General features: G+C 39.8%; 1 protein-coding gene across 2 annotated transcripts; it reads right to left on the reverse strand.

Moving 5' to 3' along the window:
- Positions 1–2,457: 2,457 nt before the first annotated feature.
- On the reverse strand, positions 2,458–13,560 carry ets2 (ETS proto-oncogene 2, transcription factor). Of its 2 annotated transcripts, none has more exons than XM_088638900.1 (10): positions 13,299–13,560; positions 11,464–11,532; positions 8,009–8,129; positions 6,793–6,912; positions 6,189–6,389; positions 5,839–5,922; positions 5,210–5,431; positions 4,490–4,753; positions 4,276–4,394; positions 2,458–3,939 (listed from the first exon to the last, which is right to left on the reverse strand). In XM_088638900.1, the coding sequence occupies exons 2-10, from the start codon at positions 11,524–11,526 to the stop codon at positions 3,724–3,726; spliced, it is 1,410 nt and encodes a 469-aa protein (XP_088495026.1). In that variant the 5' UTR covers positions 11,527–11,532; positions 13,299–13,560; the 3' UTR covers positions 2,458–3,723. The 2 variants fall into 2 exon arrangements, with proteins under 2 accessions (XP_088495026.1, XP_088495027.1); XM_088638901.1 differs by lacking the exon at positions 13,299–13,560 and adding an exon at positions 12,226–12,641.
- Positions 13,561–25,348: the final 11,788 nt, after the last annotated feature.

A 25,348-nucleotide genomic window follows, 5' to 3' on the forward strand; every position in this document is an offset into this window, starting at 1 on the left:
ACAATCTAGCCTGTTTGGTTGCTAGTAGCTAATTCACCCAAGGGTCTCATCCTGCTGTTGGTTGGGAGAAGCAAGGGTCCCTGCTTCAGCAGCGTGTCTTGGTAGCTGGCTAGTTCCCCTCTCCCACAACCCTTTGCTAACACAAATGTCTCCCGTTCTCAATTTCAAATCCACTTCCATTTGTGTCTTCTGGTTTATACTTCACTCTTAATTCTGAGGAAGTCCACTGGGATGACTTTGCCAATGCAATTGGAGGATTTTGAATATTTGGATCAGGAGACCCTATAGGCTCCTCTGTTCAAGACTAAAAAGCTTCTGTTCTTTCATTTTGAAACTGTAGGACATTCCTTTAATCCCTGGAATGTATCTGGTTGCTTTTTTCTGGACTGATTCCAGAGCAGTAATGTCTTTTCCCTAACATGATGCGCAAATGTTTTAAACGATATTCTAGATGAGGTCTTACCTTTGTGTTAAAGAATTTTAACATAACACCCATTGATTTGAATTCTACAGTTCTGACTATATATCCTAACATTGTGTTTGCCTTTTTTCTGCTTCCCCACATTATCTAGAAAATGACATGTCAAAATAAACACTTGTAGTTTTTACTACCTGTAAGCGGAATCGGGTGATGCTGCTCATTAGTATTCCATGTAATTTCAATTCTTCTTTTCCTGGATCTCAAGTCTGAGTTTTGACCTGCCTTGTCCATTTTGTTTTCCACTTGCTTGTCGCTTTTCACATGCTTTATTTTCATTTTTCATACAAGATGGTGCATGAAACCAGTTTTGCATTCCTGGGCAGGATGAATCACGTTTTCCTTAAACAAATTTTAAAAAACACAAGCTCTGTACAGGGAAGGGAGCCTTTTAATAGATCTGAAAATGATTCAGCCCTTGAGAAAGCAGACCAGTTCTATCCCAGTGTAGGCTGACAGTTTACAATCATGAGATGAAACACAACAGCAGCAGAAACATTCCCTGTGTGTATGTTTGCTATATACTTAACACTGAGTTCTTTGCCTGTTTCTCTAAACTGCAGAAATAACCCAACATTTCACCTTGGATTCAGTAGAAAAGTACTACATTGATAATGCTCCTGAACAGGGAGATCTAATAAAAGAATTGTTTACTTTAAAATTGTGCAATGAATATTGTTCTGGCTAACATTTACTGTTCTCCAATGCGAAATTTATTGCTTGTGCACTAACTGCAATAAACCTTCCTTCTCAATTATGCTGTGTTTTATTATAGGGGATTGGCATAAGGCATTTGCCAATACCTTTTGTTTAATATCCTCAGGGCCCAGAGGATCAGCATAGCAACTATTACTGACACAGTGCAACAGCAGCTGTGTGATGCTCATTGTTTGCTGAGCGTTTTACAGACTGTTTACACAATCTGGCCGAGTTGCACACAGTTAATTGTATTTGGTTTTAATAATGTTTTATCTTCTGCAGCTAGAGTACTTTTATCTGTGTTATGTATGAATAATGTTTCAGGTATTCGGGCACCAGATGTTAAAGATCAAATTCGAGTCACGCAGAAATGGGACATTAAAGACGCTTTCACTCTTTCCAATTTGATTTGAATCTTTCACAGCATCACATTGGACTTTAGCAGGATAGCATCCCATAATGCTGGGTAGTTTTACATATTTGTATTTTCCTATATAAATACTGTTATACTTTCCCCAACAGATATCCGGCTCATTGTCATTGAGACACTAGTGTCCAAGAGGATCATACTGCATGTGCATTTTTAGAGTAGAGTAGTTTATTACCATGTGTACAATGGAATTCTTAATCGCACTGATCTCTCAGGACATACACAGTACAACAGACAACACTACACAGTGTAGACAACGGAAACAATAAATATATTGTGAAAAAATAAATATGTAGTAGTGAGACCAAGAAAAAAAAAAAAGGTAGACTATGTTAAAAAGTGCAGGTGTGTATTGAGTCTAGTGGTCCGTGTTTTAACAGTGCGGTATCGCTTGCCAGAGGCTAGGGGGGAGAACAGTTTGTGGCCGGGATTGCTGGGATCCTGAAAGATGGATTGGGCTTTATTGCGACACCAGATGGTGTGGATCCCACCGATTGATGGTCAGTCACATTCCATGACTCTGTGCCGTTGCCACAACCCTTTGTAGTGCGTCTCTGTCACGCGTGGTAGCACTGCTGTACCACACAGTGAGGACACTGGTGAGGACACTTTCTCTGGTGCTGCAGTAAAAGTTCATGAGGAGCTGCTTCCCCAGACCGCATTTCTTTAAGCACCGCAGAAAGTGCAAGCACTGTTGTGCCTTTTTCAGATTTGCTACAGTGTTTTGGAGGTAATTTAATTCTAAATTCTGTGTCACATGGAATCCTTTACCTATTATTTTTTCCTCCTGACATCCACTGGTTTGAGTGACAGTAAATAGTTTTAACAAAGAGTGACAACACTAAATGGGTAGAAAAAAATAAAGATTTATTACAAGAATTTGTTAACCTCTTAAGGTTTAATTATGTGCAGTTTAAAAAGCTGCTACACAAGTTGCTCCTTTTGAGACAAAAGGGTCAATTTTAATGTTTTAAAAAGAACGGTTAAGCATTAATTAATCTTATTAATCTTAAGTACATTTCTTGCAACTTTGAAACAAATCACATACACAGGGATGTTGATACAAGTCGAAAGCACACAATACATAATACAATTAAAAAAAGCTATTTACATCATTGTATGACTTTGGCCATATAGAATAATAATCATAATGTTTAACAGCTCAATATAATAACTAAATCCAGTCTAATAATAAATTACACAGTACTGTATGTAAACCTGCTATCAAATCACCAATACATTTAACTGTCTCCATTAAATTCAAAAACATGAATTCCTCAATATAAATATATTTTTAAATTCTTTGAGACTAGCTTCTTTCAAAGTACATTTCTACAAAACAAATCAATTCCCCCTCAAACATGTGGCTGTACGATCTTTAAGAGCAGTTTATGCAAAAGCCTTATGAGAGATGTTAACTGCTTTATGTGTTGTAAAGATGTATGTGTTGGAGTCAGCCTTTAAAAAAAATGTCCTTTTCCCCTTTAAATTCAGTCTGTCAGTACCCAAAACGCAAACTTCAAAGTCCTTTTCATTGGCAGTTGATGAAAAGTAGTTAATAAGTAAATCTTTTGATGTTTTTTGGTTTATCTGACTTCTAACTCCATGAATACTCTGAAGCAAAAATGCTTAAAAACAGACCTAAGCAAGTTATTTACACAAATCATTTCCATGACAATCAGCTACGTGTCTATCTCTCCACAGAAAGTGCGATCAGTCCTCCTGTCACCTCCAAAATCAGATTTTGCAGCTGCAGTGCAAAACAGAGGTGGAGAGGAAGGACGAAAGTCCAGACGGCCTTGAACAACAGACGTCCCTTTGTTGGCTGTGTGTGTGTGCGAGTGCGCTCTTGCAGTTTAAGCTTAAAAGCGATAAAAGAAGGTCTTTCCTCCGCCACACATGCTGAGGATCAGTTCTCTACAGACGAACATGTACAGAGATTCCTGTTCTTATCCAGCTGTACCCACCAGCGCAATGACATTTCAAGATAGTACATCTTGTGCAGGGTGACCAGCTCAAAGACCGTAAATACGACCTCAAAAAGGACCGAAACCGTTACTTAAAAAGTGGCAGGAGGGCACCTCTCCCCCTTTTTTTCCAGGGCACGGACAGCGGTTCAGTCCTCAGTGTCGGGCTGAACTCCCAGCATGACGTGCAGCTCCTCTGCGGAGTAGCCCAGCAGGTTGTGCAGGTCACAGACAAAGCGGTAGACGTAGCGCTTGCCCGACGTCTTGTGGATGATGTTCTTGTCGTAGTAATAGCGCAGACCCCGGCTCAGCTTCTCGTAATTCATCTTCGGCTTGTTCTTCCGACGACCCCAGCGCCGGGCCACCTGGAGGAGCGAGGAGAGACAAGGTTAGGGAGAAGGAGGGACAGCCAGACATATCCAACATCGGCTGAACGGGCCAGAGCTGCTGTGAATTTCAGTTTGCTCATCCTTCCGTGGCACAGAAGAAATTAAGACAACAAGACAACGTGTGGAGACTGGCTTGCGAAAACGAACTTTCAGGTCATGCAATACAGCTAACGCCAAACAAAGGAGCGCAGAGTTTTTGCTGGTGTGATAGTTTCAAGGGTCTGTTTCTCTTTTTTTTTTAAATAAAGCCAAGTACTTAAGGTTAACAACATATTTGTACATGTAAAGGCAGAGTGGGACAGCAGTACTGACCTCATCAGGATCGGTGAGTTTGAACTCCCAGCCATCTCCGGTCCAGCTGATGAAAGACTGGCAGGACTTGTCCGTCAGCAGCTCCAAAAGGAACTGCCACAGCTGGATCGGTCCGCTTCCTGCAGGAGGTAAAACAGGAAAACGGTCAAGGGCCGGCCACATTAAACAGGAAGATGTTGCTATGCCACCCCAGCAAAAGGAGACAGGAGCTGACCTGTGAATCCAGCGAGGACAGAGGCCGGGATGACTGGCTTGCCCAGCTCCTGGGGTTCGTTTCTCTCCTGCACGTAGTCTTTGAAGGACAGCCCCTGCTTGTGCAGGCCCAGGGGCCCCGCGCTGCAGTCCTCGTCGAAGCTGTCTTGGGAGGGAACCCGCTGCATGTCCGCCAGAGAAGACTGGCTGCTCCAGGACCGCAGGGCTGACTCGCTGCTGTCGAAGCTGTCCATGCTCTCCACAGAGCTCTGCTCCTGTGAGGCAACTGCGGACAAGCCAACAGGGACACCATTATTTTTGTGTTCTATAACTGTTGGATTCATATACAAAGCAACAAAACCCGGCCAATATAGAAATGGGACCTCACACAAAAAACTAAGCAGGGTGAAGAAGGGAAATTGAACATATACTGGCAATAATGTCATTGTTTTAAAGGGCACGTGAACAAATAAGAGAAACGTATTTTCTCTGTCATCGCTCCTGTCTCTGCAACCTGTACCCGGGCAGTATTTAAATATTACGTTGTTGTCAAGTGTTGTAGCTCCCATGAAGGCAGACGTTTCCTCAAGCACCCAAAAACAGACAGAGGAGAAGGATCAGATTTTTCAAAAATGCAATTCAGTGGCATTTCTTTGGAGGAATAAAGGAATTCATTTTTGCCCACCACTACACATTAAAGGACTTTGAATCATATGATAAAAAATCAAAGATTAGCACTTACAGGGTTTACAGACTCCTGAGTTTAGGTTGTTCCTTGAGAAGCCCTGGTTGACAGAGAAGTAGCCAATGTTGACAGTCTGCAGTTGGGGTTTGGGAAACATCTGAAAGTCTTGTTCTGTGGCCAACACTGTGGTCTTGTCAGTGCTCTCAAACAGCTCTCTCAGCAGACTGCTGGTGTTATCAGAGATCTGCAGAGCACACTGGGTCTGCTCAAGACTGAATCCTACAGAGGGAAAGAGCTCACTCTTAACTCCACTGGACATACAGCATACCAAAGGGGTCACAACAAAGCTTTCCTGTGTAAACATGTAAAACATGCCAGCGCGATGCCTAGTTTTGCAATTGATTTGAGTCATTTTCACACACGTCAGGGAATACTTCACCTTCCTTAGCCAATTCAGAAACAGTGAATAGTGTACTAAATAAATATGATGTTCTTCTGATTCAGTGTTACCTGGATACCATGAATATCAAGGTACAGTGGAAATAGAAATTCTCAGGTGCAATGATAGAAGAACACAGAAATACAGAGGAACCCAACTCTATACACAGCCATTGCTGAGGGCACCGCCGTAACCTTAACATATCTAAAACAAAGCAGTACAGCACCTGAAATATCCAAGGACTTACCTATGGAATTGTTGTTAATCCACCTGGACATTGTGGTAGGAGGGACACTAGTGTTGTTGCACTGAGACTGTTTGTCCTGAACATCTGTGTGAAAGAAAGACAGAGGCACATGATGTGATTAAGCCAATGATCTTCAGCTGAAAGTGTAATACCTACAGCATTTGAAGGAATCTGATTCATCTTCGCAATTATCCGATCACGTGTTGAGATTCCTGCATTCCAAAAGGAGGAAGCCCACCTCTAGGGCTTTAAGGTGAACCTCCACTGTTCTCTAAGTGATGAAATGTTTTGACCGATGGGTTGAATACAGTATTTGCAGCAAATGCATGGAAACCTAATTCCCCCTTTACCTTTCATCATCTGCTCCAGGTGCTCCCAGAGGATGTCCCCCACAAAGTCGGGAGCTAGCTCCAAGAAACGCTCCTTGCCCAGATCACAGAGCTCCTGCCCGGTCATGTTGAAGCTGGAGAAATTGACGCCGGCCAGACTGAACTCGCTCGCTGACCATCGAAGCCACTGAATAACTTGCTTCTTGCTCCACACACGTGGGTCTGCCATGGAGAGAGACTAATCAGCACCCCGCCACAGCCCGATTACTCCTCAGATAGCTGTGCCAAACACCTGCCTTCCAGTAGGTCCATAAAAGGCTCAGTGTTGATTTGAATGTCTTCAGGGATCTTGTGACACAGTTACTTTATATACTGCACAGTACAATAGCCTAATAAACCAATAAATAGCCTCAGAAAACACTTAATGCTGACAAACAACCTAATATTCCCTATGCACCTTTAGCAAGGCAATAATAAGGACTGAGGCTACAGGAGTAAGGGGCAATCTTTCTGAACGACAGCCATGAAGGGCAATGGCAGAGGGCAGTTTTATATACGATTCAAAGCCAAGGCTTTGAGGGTGTCCGCTGTGAGACGATGAGAAGACATCTTGATGGAGACTCACCGTTGGGGATACCACAGCGCAGCTGCTCCTTGGCAAACCCACTGAAACTGGCCTTCAAAGCCTGGCTCATGACCGCTTTGCTGCAGGGCGTCAGCAGAGGGACGGTGCACGAGCCCAGATCTAGGAGACGCAAAAGAAACAGGCATATTGATTACTGAAGGCCAGTGAAAAGGGCTTCCTGGTGTTTACTTTCTTCAGTGCAGGAGAAGATGGATCTTGCCGGCCACATGGGCCTTTCACTATGCTAGTTAATGACAGACTGACGTGTAGCACAGATTTATCTCTGCACAACTGGCTTGGCTTATGAGTTTAATTACTAGCATAGAATCTCTGATGTTTTAGGGATCCTTTTCGTCTCTGAACATGTTCTCTGCGTGAGGAATATAACAAAACCAAGTTCGAGATTCCAGTGGGGAAGCTGCTGAGAGTACTGCACTCAAAGAGATCCAAGCTGTGCACTTCTGACCAGATGTTTAGAGGGCAAGAGAAGCAGCTGGATGCTGATGGCTTGAAAGAATGGAAAAGCCACAGTTGCACAGGGAGATTCCTGTGGGCCAGTTCTGGCTTTGATCTTCGCTGCACAGTTGCTGAGGTTGTCAAACCGTGGTGATGGTGTGCGTGTGATTGTTAACAACTATCCCCGACGACTCTTTCAAAAAACTTCCCCTTTTTATTAAGTAACATCATTTACATCATTCTGGTCTCTGATGTTGTAACTATGTTTCATAATTCTCATTGAACACTAAGACGCTAATACTAACACATACTGTACATTACACTGGAGTTTAATGACAAAATTTGCCTACAAGGGGCCTTTGTGCTAAATGAGGCTAACACATTAGACTTTTGCAATTTCAGACTGGTTCCACCTTGCTTGGGAACAACGTTTTGAAAAAACAATTTTTAACTTGGTCATCAACAAAACAGTGCAAGTGATCCTTGTTTTCTAAATATCCAAGGTCTTGGTTTATTTTTTTTCTCCATCAGCTCAACCTCTCTCAATCTAGATCCAAAAGTAACTTCCGAGAAGGACATTCATTCACCTTTTTTGCATTAACTCCTAAATTTACTCTATAACTATCCCAAGAAGTGAAGATTTATGCACAATTTTCCTCTTGAATTTTCAGTTTTTCATTGCTGAGGTCAGGCCAAAAGTATCATTCTATTATCTTGGAGGACAGGATCAAGTCTTCCGGAGGTCTGTGATGTATCTTACCAAGTGAAATGGAGTCAAGGCCTGAAGGCACCTCCTGGACTGACTGTTCATCATCTGAAGCAAGATAGCATCCCGCAAATAAGGACATGGGGTCTTCTAGGACATCAAATGCAGTCTGACGCTGAGGAAAAATAGGAGATAAAAAGAGCTCTTAAATGACAACCTCTGCATTGTTGTTTTTAGCTAAAAGGTGCTAATAACTGTTCCTTGCCTGCTCTAAAATTAGTTTTGGTTGCTTTCATTTAAAAATTAAAACAAAAAAACAGGTTCTATCTATAGAGTAGGTTTATTTTTATAGTCTTATGGTCAATTATCTGGTACATTGAAAGTCAATGAAAGGATATCGGTAAGAAGACATTTAAAATGTGGCTCACCATACTCATCCAGCTGCCAGAGCAAATAACTCTGTACTGGCACAAAAAGTGTTTATATCTCAAAACACGAAACTGAATGGTCAGAAATCAGAGAGTCTACAACTTTTACAATCGCGAGTTTGAAATTCCACTAAGCAAGCTATGAAGAGAAACAAACTGATATTGTCAAGAGTGGAATTGAAACCCATTCAACGGGGCAGTGCAGCTGAAGGACAGTCAATAGGCCTTAGCAGACAGCACTGTACAGAGTCCACACCTTTTCTCTACCTTGTCCTCTGCCACTGAAAACATTCCACTCTCTGAGATGAACTGCAGCCTGAAGGTGACCATATATGGTCTTCCGTTTCCACAGCTGCCAGTGGTGGTGGTGTCAGGGGGGGGGGGGGCCTTAACTTTATTATCTGAGAGAGGTGATAATTCATCTTGTGGCTGCCGGCTGCAGATCCTAACTGTATATGATTTGCTGCGTGGGAGTGCGCTGTTTCAACCCAAAACTGCAACCAATTCCTGCCTCCCCTTAGATCATGGTGGGTAGATTGCTGCCTTATCTAGACATATAAAAGCAGGTCATGCCCTGACTTAAGACAAATCTGAAGTGCCTCTTTTCTTTTTTGTTAAACCAGTCATAAAGTTTACAACAGAGGTTGACTGATTTTATCATCTTTTATCCTTCCCAGCTTACTTTCTCTCTGACAGCCTTCTGTCAGCAAACACCGATTGGCCCAACCTGCTGTCTGCTGCCAAGAACAGTACTTGGGCAAAATCTCACCTCTAACACCTGCTTTCACCCCCAGTTTCTTAATGAGAGTGCTTAGCCACATTAGCTATCATTAATACTCCCACACCTTACTGATAAACACACAAAAGCTTGGCTTGCTGGGCCAATACTGACCTTTTCAGTTCAAACACAGGCCTGCCACTGATGTCTTTGGATATTTCACTGTTTTGTTTCTGATAACAAGTAATACAACCAGAAGCCTCAAGCTTTAAACTAGGAGTTAACTGTATTTCCACACATGCGCGTAATACTCTGTGAAGACAGCTTGTGCGCACCATCTGCGACATTAAATCATTAAAGGCAATCGCTTGAGGGTGATATCTTTGTATTTTTTATATATTTTACTGGAAAAAAAATTTGTGAGTGTGGTATCATTCCAAACACACGAATAAATATCAATGTGAAGAACGCCCTCACTTTGATCTTGTTTGCCGAATTTTAGCCATGTGAGTGACAGAAAAATATAGTTCAATAAAACGAATGTGCCGTGATCAGACACCTCGCTGTCTCCGTTCCTCGTGTTTACTCCAGCTTCTGCATTTAATGGGCAATTTAGGCTTCTGGAAACAGCGCATCTCAGAAACAATGTAAGAAAATAAATGTGCTCAGCCTGACCTTTACCGGAGTATAACAGCCCATGCTATGGCTAATCTAGAAGGTGTTCAGATGAGAATTTTAGTGTCCTTATGCAGCTTATCTTTACAGCACATGGCTGAAATTAAAATTCCACAGCAGCTGCAGTGGAACCTGGTGTATCCCTTAGGAACCCTTAATACACCCACTGTAGATTACTGTAGATTAAAATTGCATTGTAAATATTAATATCAATAGGATGACAAATGTTTAGGACTTACTGTACTGAAAAAAAGCTTCTTGGCACACACCAGTTAGCAATACCTGGTCTGTGTTATTTCTGGCCTCGCTCAGAGTGAAGACAATGTTCTTTAATTTGTTTTGGTTTTTCATTTTGTCAACAAACTGATAAAAAGGCCAGCAGGCCTGTATTTGCATTAGAGCACACTACAGAGTTTCGACAGTCTCTCTTTGGGCTGACAGCTCCTGGGCTGGGCTGGAGTCTGGGTACGAGGAGTATGGTGTGAGATTACTCATAGGGTCTAGTCACACTCTGATTGTATCTGTTTTCACATCTTCTTCCAATCTAGCACTTGGGTCACATCACTAGTGCACAAGCAGTGCATTGTTATAAAAAAAGAGTAAATATAGAGAAAGCTAGTGAATGATTTATTCAAATAAAACAGTTACGAGCTCAAGGTGGAATTAACTTGAATACAAGACAGTAGCACAACAGAACCTGAAGTGTTAACCAGTGTCTTAGACTGGGGTCTAACCCTGCTTCTGGAGAGAGACTCTTACAGGTCATCCTAATCCACTCAATTTTATAGCTCACCATGAATCAATTATGCAAGTAATCTACACATTTAAAGAAACCTTGATCTCAAGGGCCTAAAGGTTTTGTTCCAAAATGAACTGCGAATTACATTAGTTAACAAATCACCTGTAATTGATACACCCTCAAGTATACCCTATATACTCGCTTGTACACATCAGACCCAATTTTGTAGAGTATACAAAGATGTAGGAAGATATTCTTTGAACATGACCGGCACTTTCTAGAAATAATTCTGATGTTTAAAACCAATTTTCCGGTTGAAAGACTTTGGGTGTTTGCACTGAACCATTTCATCACCCCGACTTGAAAGGAGTTCAGACCAGCACAGCCTCCCTTTATTGGCAAGTGAAAGGTTTTTCTGAACAACAAACACTTCAAGGTCTCTGGATTTGTGTGTCTCTTTGTTGTCTGAGGACTAACTGAGGTTTTCAGAAGAGCTTTGGAGTTGTATACATTAGATACCTTAAATACAAAAACTCCTCTACAGATTACCCCGTTTATTACTACAGTACATAGTTGGACGCAGCATTTTGCAGTGGAAGTAAAGGATTTTATAATCGCCTATTTTCTCTTTCCTCCACGCAGTGCACCTTTTGTAACACAAAACCGTTTTCAAAGCGGTTCAGGTACTGTATTTCTAAACTCACACAACTGCTACTGAAGGTAACAATTTCAGTTCACAAGTCAAAGGCGATACTCATACGTTTGACACAAAAAGACATGAAAAGCAACCATCATTTACGAGATCAAAGCAATTTATGTCATTGTGCAGTGGCATTTAAATAAACCTTGATATATTGAAAGTGGAGTAATCATGAAGTATTGATTCTCAAATTGTGATGACTGAAGAACACACTTATGAAAGAGTGAATTATTCTCTCCGTCTTCCTACCTTAAGAATGCCGCGGTAGCCGCAAGACAAAGGAGCCACCTGATCCATACCGACCTCACACATCGCGATCTAAAGCAAGAGAAAACGCGTTAGACTTGTGCAGCGCTTTATTATAAATGATTCATTCATAAGTGAAACACCAGGATGAGCAACAAACCTTCCCAAACAGCAATAAGTGAAGGTTTGTTTAAAGACGTTACAGTGACACCCCGAGACAAAAAACAAATAGGATAGTGTTCAGCGACCAAGCAATCACAAAACAGGACCCCTTCATCACCGTGCAGTGTCATTGCATTTGACTCCTAGACGGTCTATGTATTTTGAAGTACAGGGCACTTCAAGAACCGCCATATATTCGACAAGAGCAATAATAATAATAATAATAATAATAATAATAATAATAATAATAATAATAATAATAATAATAAACTAATTTTACATATTAAACAATTATCCCGGGGCGCTAAGCGAATGAGACAGGGATACACGACCTTGCAGGTAATATTTAAGATGTACTGTATTTAACATTTAAGCTCATCCAGAGAGCATACAACTTAAAACAGACGAGTAATGATAAAGTTTATTTCAACAAGTAGACAAAGATATGAGGCGCTATATAACACTTTATTTCAACCAATGCTTTATTAATGTCTACACTTTAATAAGAATGGTATAGTTTGCTCTTTTTTTTACGAGAAACGGTTGAGTCACGTTACTTTCTTTTTTCACGCTTTCAAATTCCGCTTTGCATTTGACACCGACCAAACAAACTGATTCAGTTCCCACATCAAAGCCACGAGTGGAGCTGCAGAGGAAATCTGGGAGTCCTGTCTGTGGTTCTTGTGTTTAGAAACAATGCAATTAAGGAAAGAGAATTTAAACCAGAATTAAGAGCAAAGAACCCAGACAGCAGTTCTCGGACGATTACTCATGTATGTTTTACTTCACAGTAGGAATCTTTAATGATGTTTCCCATATATATAATGTGGCGTTTCTGTTATTACCTAATCTATACAATTCTTACACAGAAAAGCGCATGATTTCCTCATTGGTCACAAGTTTAACAGATACCAGAAATGACTCACGCTCGCTCGTCACAGAGTGGGTGGCACACTGGGTACAACTGAACAGCGAGCCTAACGTGTATTACTGACAATTACCTCGTTGATTTATTAAATCCAATTCAGTGTTGCACCGCAAGTTTGATCCATTAGAAAATCGTTCAAACGCACAACAGGAAACGCACGTAAGATGGAAATGATAAAAACGTAACATTTTTTGTTAGTGACTTAAACCTCGATCACCGAAATGTACAGGCAGGAGAGCATCGTATTTGATTTAACTGATATCGGAAAAAATAAGCCGGACGTACACTACTGCATTGTCGAAATAATTCAAGCACAAGTGATTTTTTTTTTTTGCGGCAAGTCAAAAAGTTTACGTGATAATGCAAAAAAAAAAAAAAAACCGAAGATCCAACCTAAAACGCCGGTGGCTTTTAATCGGTTAAGGAAAATTGTGTTGTTCAAATAACAAATGAAAAATCACAGAACGACTTTCAGAAATTCTCATTCTTACAACAATACAGGTTAATAACTAATATAATATAATACCGCACCCAAATGTAAATAACTATGTTAGATTGCTTCAAGAGAAAGACAAAAAAATAATCTGTAATTGTTCACAAGCTTCAAATATCTCTCTCCTTGTATAACGCGTATCGTATTCGATAATTACGTGTCAATTTAAATTCGATCATTAAATTCACCTTTACTCAGGTGATTTTCTTAGCCCAAATTAGGAGCTATGCACAAGCAACACCGCACACTGCTTACCTGTTGAAGACGTTCTACAGTGAGAGAGAGATAATAATAAATCTATTCTTCTGAAAAGCTGGAAATATGTATATCCACAATAGGTCGATCGTATTCCAGCGACGTCCTGGTGGACTAAATTCCTCAAAACAGACAACCGATTGACGTTGATCTTCGATCTGTAGTAGATGCTTGAAAAGGCGGCTGCAGTTTTAACCTGCTGTCTTCGGTGGATGTGAATGATCCGGCTCCGTGCAGCTCTAATTAATGAGGAAGTGCAGATCACTTTGCTCCTTTCATAGACTGGAGACCAGTCGCTCCGGGGAGGAGCAAACAGTAAACACTGATCTGCCATTCACTCAGAGTAGGTGTTTCATCTACCCAGACTAGTACAGTACTAGTACTACAGCTGTGCCGCCGAGAATTGTAACACACCAGGCATGAAATAGCTTATGATTATACTACAACCGTAGCTGGAAGCGATATTTGGTACTGAAACTCCGCACGTTTTCTTTAGTGTGGCTTCTTCCTGTACGTACTGCATACGTAGAGGTTAATTCCACGCTGAAAAGTAAAAAGAAATAAAGAGAAAAAAAATACAACGTTTCCACAAAAAAGGACTCCACAGCCTACACGTGCTTTCCCATCTTTTTACTTTGCAATATGGACTCAAACCTCTGCCGTACTCGTTTGCTTTGTAACACTCGCACCGAGGCAACTGCCTGCTCTAGTTTCTTAATGCACCGCACACGTTACAGCTGCGAATGAGCGCCATGTCTGTAAATATATGATAGAAAGTGCGCAGGCACTGCTGACGATATACGTTATGTATGGTACAAACACATACAGTACACGTCTATGTTAGAATTCAAAGGAACACGTAAAAGTTTATTCCCTGCTGAAAAGAGAAGGAAAGAAACACCACGTTTCGGCTGTGGAGCCTTCTTGGGGTGTGTTTGAATTCTATGTCGCACGTGGGGAGGGCACATTGCTTGTGTTATTGCATACATAAAATGTCCCTGAATGCACGGGGCAGCTTGTTCGTTTCAAAAGCCTGTTCATCATATTCTAGAAGAGATCAATTGGAAGTGTATCAGTGACCTTCAAAACCCTGTTCCCGATGGATTCGCTAAAAAGTTGCTTGAAATCAATTTGTTTGCCCTTGAATTTCATAAATTGTGCACTGTGTGCTCAACATGATCACTTGTGTTCGGTTTGCAAGCCTTGGTATGAGATAAGACCACGAGCATTAAAATATCTGATAGAATGTGAATCATTTTTTATTGACAAGGTGTACTAACGGGATTCTGATTGTGAAAAATAGCAAAATGGGAATGCCACATCTGAGATTTTACAAGCCTTTCCAGTCAGTGCTAAACTGTAATTATATATGTAATTATAGACAATTTAAGTTGTTCTTGAAAGAAATTGCAGTCTGATTTTGGCACACCACTGAAGGTGGTAATTGCATTTATCCTAGACACTTCATTTGCTGGGGATTTTGTATCACATCACATTGCTATAGTACTGCACATGCCAAGAATATACTTTTCAAAACACATCACCCATTCTTAGGCTTGTCTCACAGAGAAGCACATCATGACCAGTCAGTCAACAGTTCTTGCGCATTAATAAGTGCTGCGGTACAACACGGCATTCTTGTCAGAAGGCTTAATGACATTGATAACATCTAAACGGGAATTACTGTGAAAATCACAGCAGGGCTGTGGGAGTGTGGCACAAGGTGCCCACCCGTGTTGCTGAAGCCTGCTCTTACAGATTGTGCTGCTTCATTGACTAACGGCATGCTGGCACATTAGAGCTACAGTATCTCCCACTGTAACAGAGCTCATTACTAAAGTAAAAGAATGGAAATAACAAAAGAATCTAAATAGTTTTATTGATTGATTTTGAGCTGTTTCAACTTTTTCCACACAGGCTGACCTCTGTTTAACTCATCGCTTTTAAAAAAACGTAATTTAGTCCAGGCTGACATCCAGTGGTCTTGAGAAACTATTATTTTAGTGTGACTAGATGATTGTTGTGGTAAGAGTGGGGGAAATCAATGGGGGAAATCTACACTCTTTTTCTTCTCCTAACCAGCCCATTCACACAAGTGCAAGATGTCCATTCATGCACGTGATCTATAGGTTTTAAGCTCGGCAGTGCCTGTCATTAGAGTTCCCGTTCAAACTGGTGACAGTATGACATTAGGGCACAACTTACTCCAGCATGACCTTTTATTGCACTTGTTTCTGGGTTTGATTCTGTCTCCTCCATTAGCAACTTAATGGAGCCAGTTAAGTGGATAATAAGTACAATCAGTGTTTTCCAGGTGCTGATTGAAGAATGCAAGAACCTACAGGATCTCAGCATTCAAGTACCAGCGTTGCTTATCCTGCTTTGTTGCTTCAGCCTTTTAGAATCAATTGGTTTTCTAGTACAAAAAGGTTACCCATATTGGTGAGGTGTGCACTGGTTTTCATCATACAGCAGTGAGGTGCACAGCATCAACACCCATATTTCTTTTCAGTTAAAGAGCTGTTCTTCAGTATAAGCTTTTTGGTACTTCCTATTGAGCAAAATCTTAATTGCAAATGTGTCAAATGCTCTCTAAAACATTAAAGTAAAAATGTATTTTTTTATTATTTGTTTTCCCGTGTTAATTTCAGCTGTGCTTTGACTCGCTGAAGACTCAAAGTTATCCAGTGAAAAAATGTTAATATCGGTTTATTGATCACTATTTGAATATTTCATTAACATTTTTTTGGTCATTCTTTCAATTCAATTCAATTCAAGTAATCCAGCCTATAACTGAATAGCTCCTTTCATATTCAGGTTCCCTTGGGATCCAACCATTGTCATAACCATAAAAATAATGATTTTATAAGTGTATTACCAGGATGTTTATTAAAATGGTAGTAACAGCTGCCAAAAAGGCATTTCACTCTTATAAAACCTAATGCCATGAACCACAGTTTTCTGCGCTCTGGATTAATAATTCAAGAATAACTGATCATCTGATGTAGTCACATCCATAGCTACTACAAACTGTGTGACAAATAAATGTGCCTAAGATTCCCGGCTTTAGTCCTGGTGAACGCAAGGAAAGCTGTGTGAACCTGCAGATGGATTTTGTTTACCACTAAATAAGCCATCGCCTAGCAACCCCTACATCTGGCTTTCCCTGTGCCTTTGTTGTGAGGCCTTGGTGTACAGGATCATGCAGTCAGGGGCTTCAGATGAATACATCAATCAGTACAATGTCTTTAGCTGCTGTGTCTCTGTTAGCTAGACGGTGACAAGACAGTGCAATAGTTTCAGAAGGACAATACAGTAAATAATACATGAAAGCAGCTGGAGTGTTAAAAATAGACACCTCGGAGCACACAATCACAGCAATATTCTGAACATGCTTTGGCCAGTCCGTGGCTATTTCTGTTTCTTTCACATTTCATAATCTGCATGACCCACTGTGAATGAAACATATTGAACTAGTACTTTTTCAGCACTTGCTCTTTGAAGGGTGTGTACAAGATTTCAGATCTCAGTTTTTGATTGCCCTTCGTATAGATAACAGGATTTTAGGTGGAGTTGTCCACACTTTCACACTACTATAGAATACAACCTATTCCAGTGGGCTCTTCACTGCAGATTTAGTAACTGAATTACCAAGACAGATTTAATGGCCTGATTGAAAAAAACAACCTTTAAGCATTACATTAAGTATCCAGATCTGACTGGACTAGTAGTACAGTCTCTAATCTGATACCAAAAAACTAACTACACTCTGCATATTAGCTTTGCAAAAAACTAAACCATTTGACAACAGCATCAGTAACGCTCCTCAGAAGTAGTCAGCACATTATTTGTGAAACAGCACTTGAAAAATCTGTATTTAAAGATAAAAGCATGTCAATTCAACATCCACACTGATCTGAGTGCTATGAAGGCCTTTATAAACAGCTTAGCGCCAAGGATTTTTAATTGCAATGCATGAATTATGTTGGGAAAATATCAAGTCTTTGTATTCTCTATATCCTCAAATGAATCACAGATAATTGTGTTCTTTAGTTTAAATTCTAAAGGAGCATTTCTTAAAAAGATGGCACTGTGCACATACAAATGATCCGCTGTAAATTAGAAAACAACAGAGTGAACAATTCATACCTTTTTTCAGTAAAGGACAGTAAAACTACACCTCTTTGAAACCTTTCATGCTGGTGCAAAACTTTCTTCTTTAAAAGCAGATATCAATAAATTACCCAGACTATAATCGAGCCATAACATGACATCAGTGTTGTGTTGTACAGGGTTCAACTACAGTACCATGCCAGAGCACTCTAAAACAAAAAACTTTAGAAAATCTGATTGATGTCTGTAAACTGTAAGTGCCACTTTGCACATTACCACTTGCATTTACCTGGGTGATATTTTAAACAGATAAATACCAGCTGCAAAAATAGAGTGGGTTAGCATACTTTAAGTTCCCCTGTGTTTTGACTGCATGATTGCTTTTCCATATAAGCCAGCAGATGGTTCAGAGGCACTATAAAACAACACTAACCTAAGAATTAAAAACACAAATGATTGGTAAATCTCAGATTTGCTGGTAATGATAATGTTGTTGATAATGATTGGTAAATTTCATTTGTTTCCTTGTCTGATCTGTACAAAACTCAAAAAGCCATCATGCTTTAATATGACTTTTAACATTAGTATGTACAGTACACCATCTTGACATTATATATACACATCATTATATACTTTCTTCTATGAAATGTTTGTTTCAAAACAAGTACATTTCTTTAGCACTATGAAAGATGTTATAATGAAAACCTTGAGGTTTCTACCAAAAATGATTGATAAACCCAGAGATAAATCAATAAATGAATCAGGGAGCTGAAAGACAAATTAACATTCACAAATCACTTTCATCTTGCTATGTTTTAGGCTGATCTCACAAACCAAGAATGGCTGGGCCTGGTCAGTCCTTGGCTTAGAGACCTCCAAGGAAATCCAGGTTGAATGGATTAAGACAGGATACATGGATAAACCTGGGCTTTAACTGAATGGGGAACACCAAGTGATGTCTGACCATACCAATGTGTATATAACATTGAAGAAATAATGTTATGTACATGTAAAAGGGGGTATCTATAACATCAGGCAATGCTTTTTTAAAAACACCTTTTTTTAAAAAAAGAGAAGGTTTGGAATAGGTAATAAGGCTTTAGTGGAAGAAGACTTTTGAAGAAAGTGGAGCACTTCACGGCATTTCTATATAAATTAGACATCGTCTGGTAAGGTTCACTGTAGCATGCTGACTCCAGTTTGGCCATCATTCAAAATCAGGACATTAAACTCCATAGGAATGATTTTTACGATAACACATAAACAACATTGCTTACTTATGAGAACCAGAGGCTGTGTGAAAGTCCTTGACCGCCTTCATTTCTAAATGCAGGTGAAATGAAATGTTTTGTTTTTCTTCAGCGCAGCCCATGAAATTCATGTCGACAGAGAGATGCTTTATGAAAACACTGGTTGAGACGCCGAAAACAGAACTGGCAGGGAAAATGCACTTCAAGCAATTTGTTATGCTTGTGTTGTGAAATCTACACTCACCTCTTCCACAAAAAGGCAGAAAAAAAGTTGTCCCAAGAGAATGTTGGGAAAACCAAAAAAGATTAAATTTACTGGAAGTGGGGGGAAAAAGCCGACCGACTAATGAAAAACATTAATAGTCTTTGTGATTTTTAAGTGTTGAAATATTCAGGATGGTGATTCAGGGTTTCAAATTATGGATACTGTATACTCAGACAGCTTTTTGGCAAATTCATCTTTTCACTTAAAGGCTATAAACCTTCACTTAAGCAGACAAATTAATGAACAACAACTTAACTCTAAACTAGTAACTATCAAACTGAAAAAAGCGACTTATTGCTTTCAAGGTTTAATTGGCATTGCAATCTCGTCAGAAAATGCAAAATTGTAAATAAGTGTCACAGAGTGGCAAAAAATGGGTTTGGGTCAACGGGTGTCAGGGTCTATGATGACTCATAGGTTTGTAATGAATGGCCGGTGTCATTTTGTCTTTGTCTTTCCTTGTGAGCTTCCCGTTGATCAAAAGTAGTCCTTGTGCAGACACTCGTTAATTACCACACCATTCAGAGTCGAGGGATTGGAGTCTAAAGTCTAACTGGACCTCAGATTGAGTGGGGGATCTCTAAAACAGGGTGTGGATACACAATGGCCATCTGCACACAGCCCACTGTTAGCTCGACACAGACTCAAGACAAAAACCCCAGTCATGAGAACTCAGGAGCACACAGAGGTAATGAAACTGGAGGAAACAGTTTGGACCAGAGCACCTAGGAGAGGGCTTGGACATCAGGGACTCCACAGACAGCATCCCTGCTACCTGAAGCTGGACTGTGTGTTATGATGAGACCTGAATCTAAGGCTACTCATGCCACTCACACCTGACAGCGCACTGAAGCTCAGCAGGCGTGACCCTGGCCAGTACCTGGATAGGACACCTTCGAAGGTTGCTGCTGGAAGAGGTGTTAGTGGGACCAGTAAGAAGCTCTCACCTTGCAGTCTGTGTGGGTCCTACAGGCCCCAGTAGAGTGATGGGAACACAGTACTGGAAAAAAGACGCAGTCTTTCAGATCGGACATAAACCCAAGGTTCTGACTCTCTGTGGTAATTAAAAATCACAGGGAGTTTCTTGAAAAAAAATAAGGGTGTTACCCTGGTGTCCTGACCAAATTACCCTCTGGCCTTTACCAATCATGGCCTCCTAATAATATATGAACTGGCTGAGTTTATTGGCGCACTTTGCTGCACATTGGTGGTTGTAGTGGGATTCCCGATTACCAGTAAAGCAGTTTGAGTGCAGTGTCCAGAAAGGCTTTATATAAAAGCATTATTATTACTACTACTAGTACTTAGTAATTAGTCATTAAAATTGACACTCTGGGCACAATCTGACGGCCTCAGATTGCCCCTTGCTTCAGATTTGTCACTTCTCATCCCGAATAGATATATGTTTTGTGCCGTTAGTCTGCTTGAGGATATTGGCTGACGCATGGCACCCGTTCTTCACTGATGGAGTCGGTCATGCAAAGCGCTCCTCAAAAACGCTTTATAAATACAATGGATTATTTAAGTATAAAGCTGGATTTGTATACGCTGTAGGTGGGCATTCGGTGTCTCGTTACTAATTAAAACCAGTGTTATAAATTCTGCGCCTTGCTTTCACACACAAAAAAAGTTGCCTGTTCTTCTGCGGTCGTTGCTAACGACTGCTGATTTTGATAGCTCGGCCTGTCACGAAACCGCGAGAAACGTTTCCCCTTGTTTTTAAATCGCGTGGCTTTAGGTCCCTCTGCTGGTGAAGTATGCGGTGTGCGTTTCAGTAAGTTTACGTAAAGCAATTGTATCAAAACAATACAAAGGGGGTACAGAGTATAGATTAATAAAGTATATGCATATGAAATGCGGCACTATTTTAAAACAAATGTTGAACTTTTCTTTTAAAGGATTTTTCTTATGTTTACGCTTCAGAACAGTGCAGTAGGTAGTCTGTTCTAGACAAGACAGAGAGCTAAGCCAAAACAAACTAGTGTGTGTGGGTGGTTGTGCCTAACTGCGTTAATAAACACGTCTAAAACATATTAAACTCTGAAACGCTGTGGTTAGAACACAGAATGAGAAGAAATACAATTGGAGTCTGTGTGTTTGTGTTTCAAATACAACTGAGTTTATCAACCCAGACTGCCATAAAAATGACATTTAATTGAGTGCAGTCCAATTTTGAAAATGAAAATGCCGGTAATAACGGCATAACCGCTGTGACACACCTTTCAAATATTGTTGATTTCCAAAGGGCCAATTTTCACAGCAAAAAGTCCCATGACACACAACTCTTTTCTTTTTATCTTTGCTTCAGACTTTCCTTTTTCGGTTAGAAAAAGCTTAAAAAGATTATTAACGGAGTTAAAACATTTTAACAACCTCTGAGCGTTTTGAGCACAGATGCTGATGTAAACAAATTGCCGTAAATTGGATACAATATCTCCTGTTGCTCTTAAAAATATTTTTGTCCAAGAAGCACTGCTTTTAACATAAACTATGATTTATAATAATCTGCTTGGGTTTAAATACAATAAATATGAGTATTATTGTAAATAATGGCAGGAGGCCATAGCATTTAGCATTTTTTTAAAAATCAACAGGAAGAGAACTGTTAGGTACTCAAAAATTGTGTTCTGTGTACAACACTTACTTAAGTAAGGCAGCCGCCCCCACCTCAGAGTTTTACTGCAGAAAAAAAGTGAAAAATGATGTGACCATTTTTCATGTGTAATTAGTCAGTGAAATGTGATCCTTCACTGCAGTTCGGCAGGCCATGTGCTCCAGCTTGGAGTGAATGGCTTCCAGATTTGAATCCAATCTCTTCTGTCTAGACTCTACGTTGCTTTTTTTCCCTTCGTAGCTGAAAACAGACTCTTTACACAAAACGCCAACAGCTCAGAGGTTTTCGTCCCTCTTTCTCATAAAGATGAGGGACAGGCCTTTTCTGCAAGCCAGACCGAAGACCAGCCTCACTCAAGACTTTTTTTACAGAACACGTGTCGTCTGGGACAGACAGACAACTTCAGGCTCTGCAGCAGGTCATGCAAAGAACCCTTCTCCAAGAAAATCTGGTTCTGATTACTTTGCTTGAATAAACAAATGCACTATGGACTATTTTAATAATGCATGCATGCTTGATACTTGATGTGAACTTTTCAATATCAGCTGAATCTTTTCATCATGCTCCAAGGGCCTGCATTGAATTCAAATTGAAATTTCTACAGAATATACCTCTGTTTTTATTTATGTATGTAGCCGCTGTCAACATTCATTTTTGTTTATTAAACTATACTTAATCTATCATAGGTTATTGAACAGCAATCCATTCTATCAGGAACATTTAAGGATTGCAGATGAATTAACTAATTTCAGAAAAGGAGATGGCGGTTCTTTACCATCCAACTATGCAATATGTCAGTTGTGAAGAGTTAAACATCACTCTTCTTATCAACATCTTTGAGACTAATGAATCCCACTCCTCTTCAAATAAAATTCAGTTTTAACCTTGGGGCAAAGGGAACTTGATGTGAAGCAGAACAAATACGACTATGATGGAAGACACGTTAACGCTGATTGTTAGGAATTCCTAGCTCGTGAGGGCTCAGCCTAAATTAACTGTGTCCAGTTTCTCAGAAGGGATATGAGCTTTACCTGCTAGCCGGAGCCCAAGCCTGCCCTAGACAGACAAGTAACTGGCTTGCAGTTTTCCCAGGCTTACTTGTCAGACTGATTGGTCAACATTAGTATAGTACATTTCTTTGCACAGACAGTCACCCAATCAGCTACTTAGGCAGGGACCTCCAATTATATAAATAACCCCAGTAGCATGATTTCAGCTTGGACTCTGCTGGAGCTAAACTGGTGAGATCCCATGTGACTCACTGTTGTCATTTGTTTCTAGAGCTTCTGTGCTCATGATATACTTTATGGTCCTACACCTTCAAAAAGAAAACACATTGGATCCTCTCACAATCATAAACATAAGTTTTATATTTTTATTAGTGCATACGTACTTGGTCAGTGTCAGGGGAAGAAAATCTTAGTAGATTACTCAGTCACTTTGCTGATACATATGCAATTATCCTTTTTTTTTAATAAAACAGAACTCCATGTAAAAGAATTAACAAAGTGCTGATTCATGTGTCTCCAGGTGACATTGATATTAACCACATGTCCTTGCATAGTGTAATTGCTTGAGAGCATACATTGCCAGACTCCACTTAGAGAACTTTCCCCAAAGTATAATAGCAACACCTACAGTATGTGTAACATCTCATTTCAAGTTCAGCAGAACATTTAAGGAACAATCTTGATGCCTTGATAGGAATAGGAATGAATCCGTTCAATTGTCATAGTTTAATGTTAGTACCTTAAGCAAGCATTTGAGAATGACCGTTGTGTAACAATGGCATTGCTCTGTATGACTTATATAAAACGTGAAATTATCATGCCATTTAACAAAAATGGTTATAGCATCAGACATTAAGAAAACTATGCATGACTAATTGTATGTTTTTCTCTTTTCTTTTATTAGTTTTAGTAAAACAAGGAAGAGTCAACATTTGTCTACTGGAAAAAAAGCTGCTCTCCCTTTCTTTGGTGTTGATTACAGAAAATTAAAACAATTCTTCATTGCACTCTTCACAGAGCTCCGATGTGCCCCGAAGAAAAGACTGTGTCAGTAATCAAAATGAAAATGTAATTTCCTGAAACAATTGTAATAGCTCTACTACGGAGCTGCAGCTCTTTTCCAAACTCTTTCTGAACAGTGTGGAATGTGATTAATAGCACAATAAGGTCATTTCAATAATATTGTACTGGTTTCCATATTCTCAACCAGATCTCAACCAGCACAAATCTACTTATTCTTATTTAATATATAAATATGTATATTTGTATTCATATTCATACATAAATGTATATTTCTTTTACATGATAATTTCTAAATGAATTCATTTTTCTAATCCAATGTGCATTTTCTTAGTATGGTTTTCCAGGACTGGAAGCTCACCTATCCAGGCAACAAGGTGAAAGGGATGAACGAAACATTCATTAATATTTTTTTGTATTATGCAGTACTGAAAGAGTCAAGTTCAAGGATCCCTTCCCCCAAAAAAGGTACCTCAGTGAGGTTCATTTTAGGGTAAAGTGATGGTTACTTTCAATTAGTTCAGCCAGAGTGTTTAAATTAAATGCTAGAGAAAACAGAACTCTGTTTTGGCTTTCCATTCTTCACTATGAAGTCATTACACAATTAAGAATACATATAGTGCATATGAAAATAAGATCTGCTTATGCAGATGTAATTTTGTATAGAAAAGGTTTTAGGAAATGGATAGGTAAATACTCAGCCCGAGGTGATATCATTAGCGAAGTAACACAGGGATTAGGATCTCGTGTTTATTTATATAGATAATCCAGTATATTTTATATCCAGGACATCGATGATTCTGGTATAGTAAGAGAACAAGTCAAACTTGTAATGATTGCAAAGTAGTAGGATTAGCAATCAATGTAGAAGCAGCAAATGAAACTCACATGGATTTGGTATATTCAAGACTGGGCAAACTTCTCAAAGACATTGACAAAGTTAACGTATAGAGAAACACAAACCAGAGGACACAAGTGAAAGCTATATGGGAGAGCATGTCTTTATGCAAAGAGTTGTGGGAGTATGCAACAAATTACCCATCCATGTTGTCAAGCCCATACTCAGGCATCTGGAAACGACTTGATAAGATCATTGGATCAATTAGTTACTGACAAAATAAATTAGGTAGATGGGAAGAATGGCCATCACTCGTTACCACACTTTCTATTGTTTGTTACATTTCCTGATTAAGGCTTTCATTTAGCATAGGAATGGCAAATTTGCTCACATTATGCTGAATTGTAAGTATGTGATGTGGTAAGAGACAAAGTAGAATGCATGTTATGAGATCCGAGTGCTTTTCAAAATATGGAAAGGTCTTTGTAGACAGGCAAGGGAATGTTTCCAAACACACTCAGCCCTTGTAATTTTACTTTGAGCAGTTTGTGTTGACAGATCTTGTATAGTGTTTTTCCAAGCCCGTATTCGAATCAGATTGTTGAAATGTACTTCCACATAAAGCAAACGTCAACAACGTTTCTGTGCTCTTGTGTTTGAAAGTGGAAAGCTGGTAATCCAGAAAACACACTGATTTCCAATGACTGCCATCTAAATTAAAAAGAGACTGCGTCTCACATCAAGTATTCAAGCCATTCTGTGTTACAAGCTGTCACTAAGGCCACTAAATGTTTTGATCCTACAGTTTTTAGTGTGGGAGAGAAACTTAAACCTGCTTTTACTTTTGTAGAGCTGACCAATGAATCTACAAGCCAATCCTCAGTTTTTCCCGGTTCTGTAGAATTCTGTGCAAACCAGGATCAGGTTGCGTGACATTTCT

Source organism: Lepisosteus platostomus, chromosome 7, assembly GCF_059453375.1.
Source record: "Lepisosteus platostomus isolate fLepPlt1 chromosome 7, fLepPlt1.hap1, whole genome shotgun sequence".
Taxonomy (NCBI): Eukaryota; Metazoa; Chordata; class Actinopteri; order Semionotiformes; family Lepisosteidae; genus Lepisosteus; species Lepisosteus platostomus.